This window comes from Anticarsia gemmatalis, chromosome 24 (assembly GCF_050436995.1).
Source record: "Anticarsia gemmatalis isolate Benzon Research Colony breed Stoneville strain chromosome 24, ilAntGemm2 primary, whole genome shotgun sequence".
NCBI lineage: Eukaryota > Metazoa > Arthropoda > Insecta > Lepidoptera > Erebidae > Anticarsia > Anticarsia gemmatalis.
In genome coordinates, this window is record NC_134768.1 from 5,718,487 (window position 1) to 5,737,538 (window position 19,052).

General features: G+C 32.9%; 1 protein-coding gene and 1 non-coding gene across 2 annotated transcripts; one reads left to right on the forward strand and one right to left on the reverse strand.

Moving 5' to 3' along the window:
• Positions 1 to 519: 519 nt before the first annotated feature.
• On the reverse strand, positions 520 to 18,285 carry LOC142983395 (putative cytochrome P450 4d21). The gene is made up of 20 exons (XM_076130232.1): positions 18,144 to 18,285; positions 17,657 to 17,749; positions 16,639 to 16,749; positions 16,072 to 16,257; positions 15,581 to 15,777; positions 15,298 to 15,358; positions 14,824 to 15,013; positions 13,722 to 13,873; positions 13,201 to 13,377; positions 12,720 to 12,863; positions 8,598 to 8,762; positions 6,560 to 6,649; positions 6,059 to 6,169; positions 3,701 to 3,886; positions 3,177 to 3,373; positions 2,797 to 2,869; positions 2,169 to 2,358; positions 1,647 to 1,798; positions 1,140 to 1,316; positions 520 to 802 (listed from the first exon to the last, which is right to left on the reverse strand). The coding sequence occupies exons 1-20, from the start codon at positions 18,283 to 18,285 to the stop codon at positions 648 to 650; spliced, it is 2,949 nt and encodes a 982-aa protein (XP_075986347.1). The 3' UTR covers positions 520 to 647.
• Positions 14,310 to 14,391, forward strand: TRNAS-GCU (transfer RNA serine (anticodon GCU)). Its single transcript has one exon. It is a non-coding gene; the product is annotated as a tRNA-Ser (tRNA).
• Positions 18,286 to 19,052: the final 767 nt, after the last annotated feature.

A 19,052-nucleotide genomic window follows, 5' to 3' on the forward strand; every position in this document is an offset into this window, starting at 1 on the left:
GACGTTTTGAAGTGTGTTGCTATTAGAAAATTTCAGGTACATGTTGAAGTATGAATCGTTACCGTATACATATTTATTCTAAATTGGTCTTTATCATTAATAATAGTTAAGTATACTTTAATAGTAAATAGATCTTTATTATTGTATGAATAAATTACTATTAACTTAAAATAATAAACAATATATTGAATGGGTCATGCACAGGCAATACTTAGTTGCAAGTTAGTTGACAATTTACAGTAAAACTTTTAGTTAACAATAATGAGTTAGGTTACGGTAAATATTTACTGTTAACTACCTTACTAAAAGTTAATATAACTTGTTAGTATCTTAATTTTTATGAGCAAACCTAAAGTAGAGGTTGTAACACTAACAAAATATTGTAATATTTTAAACATGAACTAAATACTTTGTAACAATCGTAAACTGAAAAAATGAAAAATATCAATTGCAGCAATAAACAAGTATAAAAGTTTCTAAAATAAACACTTCATATTATTGCTATATCTAAAACTGGTACATTATTAACGGTAGGTACAATTTCTGGTGGTCTTCTCACTAGGCATGCCTGTGTCGAGAAGACCGAAACTAACTAACCGAACTAACGATAACTTTAAATTTGATCGGTGTATAAAGTATTATTATGTTCAACTTCTCTTATCTATGCTGATAAAGGATCCGGAGACAGGTTTGAGAAGGAAGTCAATCTTCAGTTTAAGTTGGGTGATGTCTGATGTGATCTTATACCGGCGGAGCACGTGGGAGAGAGTCGTCTTCATTGATAGAGTGGCGAATGTTCGTCCTGAAAGGAAAGACAAGTTACTAGAACTATTCTTAGGCTAGAATATAATGTCAGCTGCTTTTTGTTTTTACTGTTCTGTTGGAGAAACGATGTTTTGCCTTTTTGCGAAAGTTTGTGAGGATATAGGTACATAATTAATGTTAATTACTCTTTTACCTGCATCATACATTGTCGCGGCCAGAAGGTTTTGGTATATACACAGAAGGATAGCCGTATATCCGACTGCTACAGAGATGACAATAAGGAGAATATTTTAAAACGAAAATAAGCCCAAGTTTTCTGATTTTCTCATGTAAGTCTCTAGCAGAATGAAAAAAATATAGGCAAAGAACCTCACCCATACACGCTCGTTTGCCAATACTGAAGCCGGCGAACATGTTGGGATTGGGCAGGTTGTTGGGGTCCAGCCATCGTTCAGGCCTGAACTGGTCACGATCGGGGCCCCAGTTGGAGTGGTAGTGGACGCCGTAGATAAACAGAGCGCACTGACTGCCAGCGGGCATTACGTAGTTCTCTGGAATTAGAAAAAAAAAATGATGATGACGTCCAATTTTTTACTTTACAACCAAGTAATAGTGAGAAATCGTGCTTGTTGACAAAAATGAAAAATATTAGGAATCCAAAGTACAAAGTCGCTAATCGGAAACACTACCAGATATGGCTGATCCAAGGGGTTAAACGATATTGCTAAATACGCGACTAATTGTTGAAAGTGGGTAAATAATACTTGCTGCAGAACACCTGAGTGTTTACGTGGAATCTTCCGTTAACCTTAAGTTACGAATGCTTTGTGAAAGGCTTATCCTAAAATGCCCGTGGCAATTTTGGTTTCCATTTGACTTACTTAATTGGACATCCTTATCCACGTATCTCAAGCCCACGGGTCCTGTGGGGTATAATCTGAGCGTCTCTTTGATGACAGCATCGGTGTACAGCATCTTTGGCAAGTCGTCTTTGGTTACATCTCTGTCTGTACCACCGAAAATTTCGTTTAATCTGAAATGGATAGGTGGAAGTTAGTGAGGGGTAATTTCTGCAAATAAAAATGACACCAGCTTCCGTTTGATAGGAATTATTAAACAATATAATTTATTTTTTACTGCCCTTAAACTGCCATATATAATACTTTGTCGTAGTGACAATCGCATTAGTTAAAAAATCATTAAATTTTAATCGGAACTTAAAAATTCCTACACGCTGTGAGTAGCATGTCGAGCCATGAACAGACACAGGAAAAACCAGGGCACCACAATGAAAAGAAATGGGTAGCAAAAAAAAAACACAAGAACTCGACATGCAAACACTTGGTGCAAAGATTACTATTGCAGACTACTTTAAGTACGAAGGTTTTCTAAAAGGTACTTACTCATTATACATTTTTTCTTGAGCCTCGGGATAAGTTCCCAGCAACATCATGATGTACGCAAGCAAGCACGAGGTCGTATCGTAAGACGCTACGATAGCCGTGTCTACTTCTTCTCTTATCTCTTTGTCAGTCAGAGTGTTTTCTTCTGACAGTTCGATTAGCAGGTCCATTAGAGCTTTGCATTTTATACCTGGAATCGAACCAAAAATATAATGATTTAGCAAATTTTTGGAAATAAGAGAATTGTTTACTGTCCTATTGCTGAGTACGGGTCTCTTCCCAGAATGAGGAGTTGTTATGACTCGTGTACGTCACGGTAGCCCATATGTTGTCCATGTTTGTAAACTTTGCACGTCAGACGATGAAAAATACGTTGGTTTTTATTGTCGCAGTAATTAGCAAGTATAAATTTGAATCACTGAAGTCTAAACAATATATATACGAAGACTTTTTTATAAAGATAGACTATTTGGAGTTTACAAATTATAGTGCAAAAACTGAATACATAAAGCAATTAAGTATGTATTTAAAGGCGTTCCAGTTTTAGTCGGTTTATGTTAATTATTGTAATGTCATGAATCATATTAACATTGTTTAATACTTTCGTACGTGGCATTAATAAAGTTACCTGTGGTTCTTCTTTGTTGTTCCCATTGCTCTCTTGGTATAGTTTTGATTTGTTCTTTCTTTCTTTTGATGACCTGATCAATAACAAATTAATTAAATTTGTGATTTAGAACACGTAAGAACCATAAAACATTTAAAATCAAATGCTCATTGTTATTTACAGTCTTTTGTCGGTATTTTTTTTCATCTATAAGAGTGACTACTTCACTATCAGTTATTACATCTATTATAATCATAAACAGAGGACAATAGTATACCCAGTCTCGGAGCAACTGTCTGTAGATCACATAATATCTTTGTTAAGAATAGAAACGGGTTTCTAAAGCAGTTTGACTGTCACCTAAATTAGGTAACCCATACAAAAAACAGATTAAAACTTACAGAATTAGACATAGCATTTAAAACTTTGACTATTTCTTCTTGTCGTTTCTTCATATCGGTGAAACTGTAGATGAATTCGTTCTGAAGCCAAACGTTCTGAAACCTGAGGGCTATGATGTTCAGGATCTGGTCCACGGAGTGCATGTATAGTTTGTTGAAGTCTTTGTCTTCGTCTGCTGTGATGCCGAATGCTGTCACTGGACAAATACAAAAAAATACTTATTTATTATCTTTTATTTGTATATGCTAAATGCAACCTCGATTGGCTATTTATATTGGCATAATTCGTAACTAGTTACTGCAACTTTGTACATAAAAACCGGGAAACAAACCCTGCCTATAATATAGTGTTCGTATATACTATCTTTAGGTCCAAAGAAAAAAAATGAAAAAATGCAATTTCGTGTCAATCTTCTGAGCGGTTTACATATTTTTCAAAGAAAAGATGTAGCTAGCGGTTGTGTGACTAGTATGTTTGTTATAATAAACGTTTATTAACTGGAATCTGTATGTATCCTACTTACAACAAACAGTTTCCAAAGCAATATGCTTCAATGTGGCGAGGTGATCAAACTTTCCTCGACCGACTTCAGCGTCGAAATGCTTGATCTGTCGCCTCGCCTGCTCATTGAACACTCCCATGAAGCCGTGGAGGACTTGTAGACTGAATGCTGGATTCAACAGTTTGCGGTGACGTTTCCATGTTGGGCCTGGAGCAGAAAATATTTTGCGTAATAGGTGAGAGCAGGACAGCCGTTTGATATAAGGATAGTACAGATCAACGCAAGTGAACAAGGGCTTGGACCCAGATCACAAATCATTAAATTTCCAAAAACAATTGGATTACAAATCAACATCACTTTCTTATACTTCCTGTACAGCCGTCCAACGAAAAAAGGAAAAACTCTTATGTTGAGTTACTCGCTATATACTGTTATCTTGCTTGCGCAGTTCAGGCTTTTTTATCCTTGTTTGTTGTGATTGTCACTACTAGATGGCGCTGTTTTACAGATCTTTGTTTATATTTAGGTTCTTATTTTAGCTATACGAATATCATACCGTACGCAGGTCATCGCACGTGTATGTTACTTAAAATAAAACGTGTCATTCTAACAAGTAAATCATAATTCTGCTAAATTATTATTTTCATAGTAAAAAGTAAACCTATTGTAAATTTAACGATATCGTAAAACTGGGTAATAGGTGGGTGAGGAATTTGTTAAGTGAGATTGACGTAAGCGCTAGTTTTAGTTATGAATTAAGTTAGGTAGCGTACTAAACTAATATTATAAAATAATCAGTATTGGTATTTATCGATGCGATATGGAAAATTCATTATTTTGGTAAAAGAACTACTACTATGAACTATTTTCGTAAGAAGAAAAAAAGATTTTTCAAACATTGCACCTATTTAACTTTCTCTAATTTTTTTAAAAGATTTGACTTGGGTTGTGTTAGTGTTTTGTTTACCTTGGGGATGTTTTCCATACGAAAATAAGGATAAAAAATTAAATTGATTAATGACTAAAGTATTGGCATTCATTTACAATTTGAATTAGGTATTAGAATAAAATGTCGATGACCCTGACCATCGCTGTGGGTAGTTTTACTTTTCCAAAAAGTCACGTTTTGTATCATTTGTATTCTAAATATTAGACATGTATTGTAATAAATAAGACACAAAATGACACTAATCTAACGGATACGAAAATATCTGCTATCATAAAATATAAGTCGTTTACACAGTACTAATAACAAAAATATAGTAGTGTGATTGTTTGTTTGCCTGACCTTTACGCGAATACGGCTCAACCGTTTTGACAACATTTAGTATTAGATTTAATTGCCCGGATGGGGCTTAGGAACATTCTTTCCACGATTGCAATCATAGCAGTGTAAATGTATTAGAAATAATTTCCCTTTAAAAGTAAAGGATCATGCATCCAAAGTTATGTCATGATGTTTCATCATGACATAACTTTGGATGCATGATAGTACTAAAGCAGTCACATAGTTCTGAAGGAGTGCTAAGTCTCTAATTTGCACTAAGCCGGTTTGACCACGGTCTAGTTTTTGAATGCCTACCTATTCATGTGCCTATACCCAGCTAGGAACTGTAACAAACAGCTAGCTATCAAAAAAATTTGTATGAAAATCTGATCAGCGCCTCTAGCGGACGTCATAGACGCTATTTTGGCAGTACATTTTAAATGTCAAACTTTCGAAACTCGATGGTTCCGATTGTACAGAATCGTGCTACTGTTGTGGGTGTGGAAAATATTTTTTTCAAAAAACACGTCACGTGTTTAAAACCTTTTTTTAATAATTGAGTTGTACCTATTACCACATGGTCAAGGTTTATTATGATGTGTAAATTATTTTCCTTATTCATAATTTTTGATCATAAAACAAAACGTTTACAAATAATGTTTGTGTTAGAGACATTAAAAACTAGTTTTTTCTCGGGATGTTCACGATAAGCCCTTTTTATATTTTTATTGTTATATTTTATTTAGAAGCGGAAGTCACAGAGGATCTGGTTTTCTAGCAGGTACAAAGTAACCACGGACCTACGAAGGCTTTTGTCATTTTAATAAAATAAGGGTCTAGGTTAGCAGTTTACTTCCTCAGACTATTTTTAATCGACATCAAAAAAGGAAAGGTTCTCTTGTTGTTTTTATTTTTTTAATAAATTACTGTTTTATAATAGAGGTCATCGCAAACACGAAAATTGCTGACCTACAATTTATTAAGAGACTCGAAACTTATTTTTATTCCAGAATTCAAGTTACAAAGAATGCAGAAAGGTTTGCTTTAGTCCGTTAGCTTATTTTGGTGCTATATTTATCCTGTTACTTGATTTTTTAAAGAAAGTTTTTTACCTGAGGCCAGTACCAGTCCATCTCCCATCCAAGGTTTGCCGAAGTCGTACGCATAATGTTTCTGTAGACATGCATTTGCGGCTGTCACACTATCCTCGGGATCTGCTATCACTAAAACAAAATAAAAGTATTATTAAGGCAATATTTATTAACTCTTGCCCGTAGTTTCACCCACATAGAACACCTGTAGGTGATCGGTAGCATTTTACTTTGCTTTATCTTACTGTCAGTAGTTTTGCGAAAATCCGTATTTAACAAATCAGGATTTTTATATTTTGAACATTTTTTTATTTGATCTTACTGTTGTACGTATAGATCGGTCTTTCATCTTTCATCTCGCCTGACGGAATGTGCCGACGAAGACGAAGATGAGTCTTGCACAGCTAAGTGAAAAACTAGACTAATGATGCTGACGTGAACGTTTTCATAATTTTCTCAAACAGTCGATTTCAGTGGTAATGTTATAATTAGGTAAGGTATATAGATACTAGATTTACTTACTGTAATAAATATCTGTCCCGATGAAACCAACGGTAACTCCTCCTTGCTTCAAGCATTCAGCCGAAAACTTTTTCAGTATACTCCATAGTCCTGAGTCAAAACATTAAATTTATAGTCTGCTAATCACAAATTTGATTAAGATTCGCTGGTACAAATTACGAAACAAATAACTACTATTGGGGGTAGAGATCTTGAAGAGTATCTCTATTTTTTTAAGGTTGACACCCCATAAGTCTTCTCATAGTGTGGTTAGTGGTCAACCTAGTGTCAAAGTTATTCAAGCCGCCCGAAGGTCTTTGACATGGCTTAAATAAGTCTGAAATTAATCATACCTGGGAACTGTCATTCTCAGCCATGTACGAGCAAGCCATTTTCATGCGATGTTAGGTTTATTTTTACATATAATTCTGTATAATTGGAGTTTTAAAAAGACTTTGAAAGGATGTGTAATACTGTTAAGGCCTACGTCAATCATAAATTTCGAAGAGGAAACTAGTCATGATTTGTGGGGCTGGAATAAGTAAAATAAAATAATCACTGATCAATTAACATCAATAAATTGTATTTTACGTCAATAAAATTATGAAGTAATTGAAGCAGTGGCTGTAATTAATTTTGGCTAGTCCAATTACGGAAAGTGGTTTACGAAACGTGTAGTAGGTTTTTTTGGAGAACTGCATAATAAGTTAATAGTGTATTTGAGGTTTCGTGTGTAACGTGAATTCTTCACTGAACTTTAATCAATGTTACATTATCCTTTGAAATATTTATGGGTATTGTAGCCTATTAGTCAAGTAAACAATTATCATTGCTCTTCGCATAGCCTTTTAGAATTTTCAACATACATAGATTTATTTGACAAGCGTCTGTTTTAGCGTACTCTACATTAAATAGAATTGTCATAGTATTGTTCATATCGATATTATTTCTCGTATCTGCTGGTCCATTTTAAAAGAATTGAAAAACTTACACTATATTTACTGCCAGTGTTGAATTTGTTAGTATACCTTAACTTAAGAATTTCTATATATAATCCTGCTCTTCCAGACTATATAAAACTAGATCTTGATATTTCGAAATAATAATATATTTATTATTCAAACAAGTTTTATTATTTAATAGTCTAGTATTACAAAAGTGTGATTTTTTCTAAAACTGGTTTCAGTCTGCATACCTAATATGCATTTTTGAGGCATGTAGAGCAGACAAGACTAGAGCCACAACTCTCAATACTGACGGCCTCCGTGGCGCAGCCACGTCACTACTGGGGTTAGTATTGCGTTGGGGTTCGATTCCTACTTGGGGCAATTTTTTGTGCGATCCACAGATAGTTGATTCGGGTCTGGTTGTACTTTGTGTCCGTTGTTTGTAAAAGTTCCCGCAACACAAGAGCAAATTTAAATGTGAGAGTTGCCTTTTTTAATTAAAATAAAAATAAACATTATATTATTATTTAAAAGTTTAAATAATTATTTTTGTTAGGTAGGTTTTTACGGTAATTGGAGCAAATTAAATGTTATCACGAATATAGTAAATTGGAAAAATATAATTTATACTAACCGTCGTTTTTCACGGTCACGAAAGGTGAATCCATTTCTAGTTAGGTTCATTCACCTCTCAACCAATAACATTGAACTTTTTGATTTCAAACTCTGATTATTATTTTGATTTTTAAAATTATAATGAATTATCAAGAAGATTATATTTTAAGGAAATACTCTACGTTTTGGCTTTCTGAATATCATTGTATTGAATATTTATGATACAAAAATTAAGTTCAGCAATTTGGTCATAAAAAAAGTTGAGTTTTAAATACAATGCAAATAGTCTTTTTTAAAAATGTTAATTTAGGTATAATCATAAAAATAAATGTAAGAAACGTTAAGGACCATGACTGAAATTGAAACAACAATAGATACCAATTTTCAGCTCCCTTTCCAAGCCTAAATTATAACATAGTCATGAAGCTCTATTCATGAGATGAATGCGGAACCAGATTTAATACAAGTCGTATCAAAATAATAAAAAATTAACTTACGTGTTGTATTTCCAATCAGTAAATGTGCATGACCAACAATAGGCAGCATGCCGGGATACATCGGTGGTAGTTTATAATTAGCCTTCAGACCACGATATCTGGACACCCATTTCCAATAATAATATAGAATAAATGACACCACACCAAGGAGTACGGCCAACATTTTTTATTTAAAATTATTAAATTGTTAAATTGATTTTTTATGTTAAATTGAAATATTAATATATTTTAATATTATTAACACACACAACAACTAAATAAGTATTATTACTAATCAAATAATAACGATAATTGAATTTATCTATATCAAGTAAATAATATTATTAATAAAAAATACACAATTTTAATTTTACGTGCAACCTCAATCATGAAATAATATACTTAGTCTTTAAATGTTCAAAATAAATATTAAGTATTTATTATATTTTGTTACATGACTGGTCAAAGTTCGGACAATAACTAGGAGTGACCTGGACGCGTCTCAAGAATATATAAGAACGTTATAGTTTTAAGGCTGGGGTATCACAGAACCGGTAATGTAGACATATGATTGTTTACTAAAGATATATGAGACGGCGTGGATTTCAATTGCCGCTTACCGGTGGGCAGTCAAGTCGATGCAACGTTTGAAAATGTCTAACTTTTACGCCTCCTCTATAATATAGAGGTATAATACGAAACAGCAGATTTTTCATAAATCGCATTTGGATTCTGAATTCTGACTTTGTATTTTTGGGTAAAATGCACGCTATTTGAGTTATAAATGAATATTTCAAAATTGTTCTTTGATAGATGTTCCATAAGTAGCCATCAAAAAGGATTTGAATTTAATTAAATGGAATAAATTGTATTATTTCGTGCACTTAACATTTATAGTTATCTTCTTTTACTTTATGATTATAAATAGTTCTCTTGTTAAACCGACGTATAATTTTATTACTTTGGCTATTAAATAAATATGAAATGAATCTACACTTATTTGCATTTATTATGATAGATGTGCGTAAAAGTGATTTGTTACACATACTTTTTTAATTCGTATTTTTTTTACAGACTTTCATGGTAATGCATTATTGCTCTTATTTTTAATGTAAATATTGTATATTTCTATGTCTGTAGTTTAAAAATTAATCAGTTAAGTATCCATTATAATAATATAATTAAGTTAATATTATTCTGAAAGGGTAAGTAAATACAGTTTTAGAGTAGTTTGGCACAGTATAAAAAAAAACAGAGATTTGAATAAGCTGATGTCATAGTAGAGTCTCAAATAAGAAGAAATATGTGCAAATATTTTATAACAAATGATGTATAAGTAAGTACATAGACAGAGATGTGTGAAATCTGTGGTGAAATATGAGATCCGGTTAACAGACTCACGTGCTAATTCATTAATTAATTATTAATTTTGGGCAATATTCATACTGTTCTCACGAATTATATCATGATAATAGTGGTTAAGAGCGAGTAGGACCAGCAACTAGTTCCGTGCTATCATATAATAATATGAGTATTTTTGTCACGTGCCAAAAATGGGTGCTATATGAGTGACGAAATAATATATGTTCATCATGTTCGGCTATTAAATGTAAAACGAAAATAAAATGAAGTGAAATAGACGTATTTTTTATATTGCTTTAATTAATTTTCGTATGTTTAGGGGTCAAACGATCCTAGACGCAAAGACGGACATAAAGCCAAGCCTGAGTTATAGAATTCCATTCATAGCATTTGTATACGGAACCCAAATAACGACTTTTGAGTCCTAAGTAGTTTCTAACGATCTAATGGGCAATGAAACACATTATCATTTTTTCTCTAAATTGTATTAACATTATTGATCAAGGCTACACGTGTTTTCAAAATGTTGTTCCGCCTAATGATGGGCCACAGCGGTCAATTTGAAATAAACTAGCCTGCTCATAATAAATGCTTCTGCTTCAAATACTTCTCTTCTAGGCACAAAAGCAATAATAATCTTATACATAAAGCTTCTACCATTATTATTATGCACTAGCTGACTCGCGCAACTTCGCTTGCGTCACGTAAGAGGAATGGGTCAAAATTTTCCCCGTTTTTGTAACTTTTTTTACTGGTACTCTGCTCCTATTGGTCGTAGCGTGTTGATATAGATATAGCCTTCCTCAATAAATGGACTATCTAATACTGAAAGATTTTTCGAATCGTACCAATAGTTCCTGAGATTAGCACGTTCAAACAAACTAACTCTTCAGCTTTAGTATGTAATTGGTTACCACATTACAAGCTCTGCTTTGAAATCAAATGACCGTGTGTGAGTTATAATATTAGTATAGATTTGTGGTGCAAATTCTAATCACAGCTAAGAAAAGAAAATTATATAAGTAAGGCCGAGTAGGCTATTTGCTGACTCATGGTGTAAAATTCAAGTTTGCAGTTATAATTATGGATAATAAATAATAATTATAATATAATAACTCTAAAATGGGACCCGTTTATAATAATATATTACAAGATGCAATGTTACATAATATTATATAATAAATACGTTTAATTATAGGATTTATTGTAAAGACTTGAATCTAAACATATGTTAGAACTTCTCATATTATTATCTTACACTAATAAACCAAAGAACAATTATCTATTTTTTTGTAGTTTTGTAACAATTTATTTAAATTTAGTCCTTTTATCAATCTACACGTTAATCTAAATTATAATTAAAATATCGGTTTGACATGACTTGAATCAAAATATAATATAGCTTATAATGTAAGCGAAATGAAAAGCCTGTACCTATACGTTAATCGATTATTAACAAAAAGTTTATTTAAATGTATTCGTACAATTACATTAATTAATTATGGGCCCAGATGTGTACCTTGCGAAATACTAAACAATATAAACAATTAATTCCGGTCAATCAATCAACTCGCGGCATCTCCAGTTATAAAACTTTGCCATTTTGCATAAAATTTGCATTCATTTTGTATCAAGCGTTTATTATCATGTGTATGCGTATTAAAATCATGTTTTTTTAACAGTTGATGCTGTCAAAAGCTTAACTAGGATCAGAGAATCGTTAAGAATTTATAAAAATACTGGCGGACCAGACAGACGTTGTCCTGTCTACACGTCTTTAATTTGAAAATTTTAAACTTTTTTTAATAATCTAAACCATTCTCAGATCCCCTTGAACACACACAAAAAATTTCATCAAAATCGGTCCCGTCGTTTAAGAGAAATTCTGTGACATACACGCTTACAGAAGAATTATATATATAAAAATTCACATTAGTTACAGATATGTCTACTTTTATTCGGATACCTGATAGTTTCGGTCAGACAGCACCAAATCATCCAATTAATACGGTCTTCAAAATTTTGATTGCTAATTAATTTGTTTTTTAAAATTTTAATTCATGTTATTGATGAAGTAGTTTACAATAGGCAGTTATGTTGTATTCCCAAACTCACGTGACTTTTTTACACGTGGAGCAACGATTTGCCAACCGTTTATGTATATTATTCAATCATATGTATTTTAATGGGTTTTTTAACGAGCTTAGATTATAGTCATCAATTGTTTAAATTCTTCTGGTAGGTGATCACGGGATTCGCCGATCGGGAAGTGACCTCCCTCGCCTCATTCACAATACAAAAAAAATGCTCAATATAATGGTAGATAATAAGAGTATGTTCAACAAGCTTTCACCCTTCAGGATTGTTACACACTGTTTTTAGTAAATTCTGCCATCTTCTATATGTTTCAGTAACTTACATAGTATGTGAATATTGTTTGGCTATGCTGCTTTAAGCTCAGAACTTGGATGTGTAATAGTGCTGTAGATATACAATAGATGGCGCTGTCATAAATTTTCTAAGATGCTCTATAAAAATATTTATTTAAAAAAGTTAGATGCCTGATGTTATATATATTTTGTTGGCATTGCGTAAGACGAATTTTTTTTTATTTTTGTTATTATTATATTCGGGTTCAAGGGAAACAGGTAAAGTATAAGGAAAATAAAACAAAGCCCAAATAGTATATTATAAAAATATGATTTACTTGTTATTAAATTTTTATTTCCTTGTGTCGACTTCCTACTTACCTATGTTATGTGTGGATACTTTATTATCTTTTTTCCAAAGAAACTTCATGTCCTGATACAGATCTAATGGAGACGTCGAACTTGACCACCATTTCAGAGTAATCTGCTTTTATACGATAGTTTCTAACAAAATGTGCTAATGTTGTCTTTATGGATATTAAGGCATACCAACGACCTGAAATATAATAGGTACATTTATCATAAAAAATGAAATGGAAAATCAGACAGTAATGGTGTATTTAAAAGAAAACAAATATTGCTTAAGGCCCAAGTTTTATAATAAGTACATAATTTTAGGGTTAATTCTTGGTTGAAAGACACAAGTCATCTTAAACTGACATATTTGAGCTACCCTTCTTGGCTCGTAGAGACTTTTATGATTTGGATAACAAACGTTAACTACAGTGCCCCTGAATACAAAATAACTACTACAAGTGGAGTTGAAATATTTTTTGCTTCATCCTCCTGATCAAAACGCAACTGAACCACACAAGACGTGATGATCATCTTACCAATACAATTTCTTTTTCCTAAACTGAAACCAGCGAATATGCTAGGATTATCAGGCATCGTAGAATCCAGCCAACGTTCAGGTCTGAATTTCTCCACGTCAGGTCCCCACAATGGATGACGATGGATGCCAAAACCTGATATCACTCCTATGCTGCCAGCTTTGAGGGTGTAGTTTTCTGAAACAGATTTTTTGATAATGAAAACACGTAAAGTAAAGCAAGATTCGAGACCTCAAGGATATGAGAGAACAGTACAACCAAAATATTACTAGCGGTATATAACTACTGACTGAGTTACTAAGAAGCATACTTAGCTGTATTACTCATATTTATTTGATAAAAATAATGATTCTCGATACAATTATTTGAATGACTGCGCTAACCATACCATATGACTAGGGCGAAGTCATTCAAATATTTTTTGGGATATCGTGTTTATGAAAACACAACCAGATTAACAACGAAGACTTTAACAAAAACTGAAAAAGCTACTTAATCAAGAATTAATTTTAAATACTAACTTAGTTTAACATCCCTATCTATATCTCGAGCAGCGACGGGTACTGTAGAGTACATCCTGATGACTTCTTTGACAACGGCATCTAAATATACCAGCTTAGCTAGATCGTAGTGACTGACGTCTACGCTTACATCACCTATTACCTCCTGTAATCTGCAAATAATACGGGTAATTAGGCTACAAATAGAATAATAGAGATTATCGACTGTGTAGATATAATGTAAGCGACCTGAAAAATGTCGTTTAGTATGTCTGACAAAACAACAGTACAAAATCTACAAAAGCTTGTAATTTTTTGTATTGTGTAATTTTTGTTTAATTGTTTCTGCTTTTTCCTTCGTTTTTATGAAAAGATTTTCGGGGGTAACAATTATACAATGTTAAACTATCTATGTACTAAATTACATCAAAACCCATTCAGTGCGATTTGCATTATAGAGTAACAAAAATACATACATTTATCTTTTTACATTCAATGCATTTGATTTTTGCAATTTAAATATTACTTAAACTAACTAAGAGGTTTACAATGTGTTCATCGTTGTAACAGTCTAGAGATAGGTGTCTATCATCTAGGATCGCTATATGTGACGAGGTGGCCGAGTGGTTAAGGCGTTGGACTGCTAATCCAATGTGCTCTGCACGCGTGGGTTCGAATCCCATCCTCGTCGGTACTTTTTGTTACTAATATTGAATTTAAAAACAGTCTTAAATAAAGTATTGCAAAAAGTAAACAAATAGTATTTGATACAAATTATGAGATAATGCTGTGCGACTGCCGTGCACAGGTCTCGTGCTATTGGTCTTTTCTAATTTATATTAGAATATTTTTAATAGTTGTCCGGAGTTTGCTAACGTGCCCCATAAAATTGACAACAGGCCCTTATTAAATTGTACTATAAAAATAACAAAACATGATTGCAATTTTTACATCTCTCGGTATACCGGGCATAATGTTATGGATGTGCATGACTATAATATTATGTATTAAATTATGATCTTTGTTAGTCCTTGCTAGGCAAAGGTCTCCCTAACAGTTTGCCGCTATAGCTTGCAAAGTATAATACTATAAAAAATAATATTCATTTAAAATCAAGACTCACTCCTGATAAAGTCGCTGCTGAGCATTCTCATGACATCCGAGTAACTTCAAAGCAAACGTCAATGTTTCCGCCGTTGTATCATAACCAGCAAATATCAGCATATCCAGGTGCTCTCTAATTTCGAGATCAGTGAATGTACCTTGAACTTCTGATAGTTTTAGCATTAGATCTAAGAACGTTACCGCTTCACCTGAAAGGAAAAGTATCAATATTTTTGTTTTTTATTCATTTAGTGGATTGTAAGCCTTTGCAGTGGGCAGTGGAGCCCGCAGTGTGACCCTTAAAGGGCTAACGTATGTCGCCTTCCTCAACCTCACATGCCTTAATGTCTCGCCAAAACTCTTCATCTTGGGTCTTATCAATACAAAAACACAGTGGGACTGTTTTTATATAGTAGTAGTATTCTCTGTTATATTTATCAATGCCGGTTTTCTTCCGAGTCATTTTATTTTTTAGGATTGGACAATTGCTTACCATCTTCAGTATCAAGTTGGTAGTTCACTTTCTTTAACTCAGCTTTCCTTTTTCGGATTACCTGTAAAAGTATACAATTTTATTAACCTTTGATTGTAGGATCACTATTGAATAATAAATCTCTTCTTATTCTAATATAATTCATGTGATATAATATAATTCATGTCAATACCGCTGAACCAATTAGGCTCAAATTATAAAGGGTTGCAGCTTACATCTCGTGAGGGAACTCTCGTTTTTTACAAAACACGTGAGAATAGGTCTAATTAAAATATCAACTTACTTCGTCAGTAATCCCAACGTTTATTTTCACACATTTATCAAGTCTCTTTTTGTAAGAGCTTCTTTCATAAATAAAGGGAACATGTAACCATAATTTTTGTGTCTTTGCTATAAATATTTCCAGCATTTCATTGGCTGCTTCACCGTATTCATTGATAATCTTCTCACACTGATCGACTTTTAGTCCTAATATAATTTCTGTAAAATAAATACATAGAATTTGAAACTTTTAGACATTTTCATTAAGATGTTTTTTTTTCACCGTAAGAACAAATGGTAAATATTTCTAACAAGCGCATGATTTCGAAAAACTATTGGTTCATATTGAACTTGAACCGTCGCGATGATCACTGTGGTAATCTTGGCGTACGGAAGTGCTCTCGTCTCGTACGAGCCAAACAAAGCGCAAGGGCACCTTTTCTCGAAGCGCTTCGTATTTTTTATAATAATACAGAACATATATTCAAGTATGAAGTTTGAATTAAAACTTACGACAGACAGTCTCTCTAGTGTTAAGATTGATGTACTTATGTGTATCAAACTTTTTCCTTCCCGATTCAACAGATATCTGATCGACCAATCGCCTCGCTTGTTTGTTGAACACTACCAAGTTCTCGTTCAGCATTTGTTGGCTGAACATTGGGTTTAGAGCTTTTCGGTGAGGCTTCCATATTGAAACTGAAAAGAGAAAGTAAATTTTAGAAGGCACTTTATTTTACGATAATAATTTGTTAACATCTGATTAGTAGAGAAAGATTGGGCCTAATCAGCTTAAACTTTCCTCTACCGTTAGACACACAGTGCGACTATTGGTCAGGTGTGTTTCCATGTGAGGACTACAGGTCCGATATTTGCCGGTCAAACGCACGGACCGGCAAATATGCTTAAGTCGTGTTGCACTTAAAAAAATCTCAGGCATCTTTCAACATAAAGTTTTATTCTCACTGTTTTGTGATTACAACTTTGTATTCATTGACCTTAAATACAAAGTTTAATAAAATATATTTAATGCTAATTGTTAAGTTTCCACAAAAGTATTTTTTTCTATTATTCCCTTACCGTCTGATGTAATGAGTCCATTAGCTGACCATTCTTTTAGGATATCGTAGACAAATGGCTTGTTGAAGCAGGTGTTCGATAATGTTAGACAGTCATCAGGATCCGTTATAACTGAAACGAAGATATAGTTCGACAATTTAGAAAAGAGCCTTTGGGTTTATTATAATTATAATATAATCAATAATTTTGTGTATCTCCAAAACAAACTAGTTGTAGCAGATACCCCAACGTTAGAGGCTTTAGGCCTGTAAATCAGTGATGATCGAAGTACGGAATTTTGTACTCTATTATTTTACTCAGTAGTAGCCCGAAGTATAGTAATGTGTAAATGGCGATAGGCTCGCCCCGTATTTCAAGGGTTCATGGAACCATTGAGGATGGCGAAACAGGGGTATATTTCGTACACCACGTACATCTTCGAGTATAGCATGAGTTATAATAATATAAAGTATTATGAATGGTAAAGTTGTTAACGCTGACCGTGATTAGTAATCAAAACATTTTTTTTTTGAGTTTTGGTACGATGACTATTATGATCGAATGGAACAAGGACATGACCGGCCATTAACCTCATCATAATTCGATTTTAAATTCTTGATTTGCCTGAATATAATTGAGATACTATTTTGTTTAGCTTAGTTCTGTGTCCGAATAGCCTTTTGCTTAGTAGTGATAAAAAGCTCAACATTTTGAATTTAATGGGGTCGAAATAGTTGTTTCGAGTTTAATTTAGTTTTTGGTTATTTGTATATTTGTATTATGATAAAATATCATTATATCCTTCTGACTAGTTGTCAACTAAGATAATGTACATTACTCTCTAAGATTTAAGTGATTAACATGATACGTCAATGCGGAAATGTACTGAATAGTCACTATCAATTTGACGTATACTAGTTGTCAACTGAGATATACAATACCCTTGTTGGGTAGTAGTAGGTATTATAAAGGCAGGAGTCATATTCGTTCAAAAAAATATAACGATTTGTTCTGCCAATACTAAGAAGTAAATACATACTATATATTCGCCATTTGGGTCCAAGGTACACGGTAGAAACTCCTCCACTTTTCAAACTGAAGTAAGAAAGCTCTTTCAAGTACTGCCATACTTCTGCAATTGTAATTAATTTCTTATTACTAGTTGAAATAATGTAAAAAGGAACCATATAAAAGTACTTCTTACAGACACGTTACTAAATTCGACTATTATTGGCCTTAAGCAAGAAAAAAAAAATGCACTGTTCAACCTGGGAATCGAAACCGTGTGAGCAATATAATTTCAACTTGCAGTCTAAACTAGCATCACAGATTAGCATGATGCAGGGCCGAATAATATTTATTTTTTATTCAGGCAGGAATACCCTCAAGTATCCAGCGTGCCAGTAATTTTGTTTATACATATACTTTGAGAAAACTTACAGCTAGTACATACAGGATAGAGAAGAAGAAGAAGGCCAATTACAAGTTTTCACTAATAGAAAGTAATGGATTAAAACTTGTCTTACTAATAGTATCTCCGAGAAACTGATGAGCATTCCCAAGAATCGGTAGTCCACCAGGATGTACTGGTGGTTCAGAAGGATCCCTCTTCCTCCATCTAAAGTATATAACTAGGCACAAAACACTACACAACAACAGACTTAACATAACGATCTCTTTGAACAGACTGTTCGAGTTAGCGTCAAAACAAGTTTAATATTTATTTGCTAATTTGCAACTAAAAGAACTAAACAGAATAATTATTTAATAAAAAATTGAAAGGATTTTTTTTGTTAAGATAAATTGTTTTAAATTAACCTAATCCTGCTTATTCTGAAGGGCAGGTCATACGGTGGTTAAAAACCAATAAAATAATACCTGTGTCAGGAATTTTACATACCTTTAGTTTAATGGTACCTACACATATTGACAAAAGCATGTAACACTCCTTCGCGCAGACGGATAAAAAGAGCACATCTGTCATTACAAAGAATTGCATTACCTCACTGACTTATGTCATGTTTGGAACTGGTAAAGTTTTAATACTGGTAAATTTCCTTTGGTTAAAATGATAAAATGAAAGAAAAATCATATGAGTAGATATTATAGCTATAAAAATTATTTTTTTATTGACCGTGTCCGTAACTCTAAGATATAAACAACATAATCAGGTTTGGTTTTAAACAAAAACCATTGCTTTTGTACATGACATCACGCATAATGGGTTAAAAAAATGGTTCATGATAATTACATTCAGGTCACATTAAGTTATTTGATATAATGACTGATTTGTTGTTTGGTCTTTAGCCTAATCTTACAAAGATGCAAACATTACCTGTGCTACATTGTATGTAACGCAGGGAATGTTGAGTTTGATGAAATAAATGTTGAAGTTTTTTGTAGTTTTATGCTATTTTCCGTTTTATATTTGTACT

Coding starts and splice junctions, on each gene's coding strand:
- LOC142983395 (XM_076130232.1), bottom strand. CDS start 18,285: ATGTTAAGTCTGTTGTTGTGTAGTGTTTTGTGCCTAGTTATATACTTT. Junction 16,750..17,656: donor ACCCAAATGGCGAATATATA/GTATGTATTTAC, acceptor TCTTCGTTTCAG/TTATAACGGATCCTGATGAC. Junction 3,887..6,058: donor TGGACTGGTACTGGCCTCAG/GTAAAAAACTTT, acceptor TTTCTGCTCCAG/GCCCAACATGGAAACGTCAC.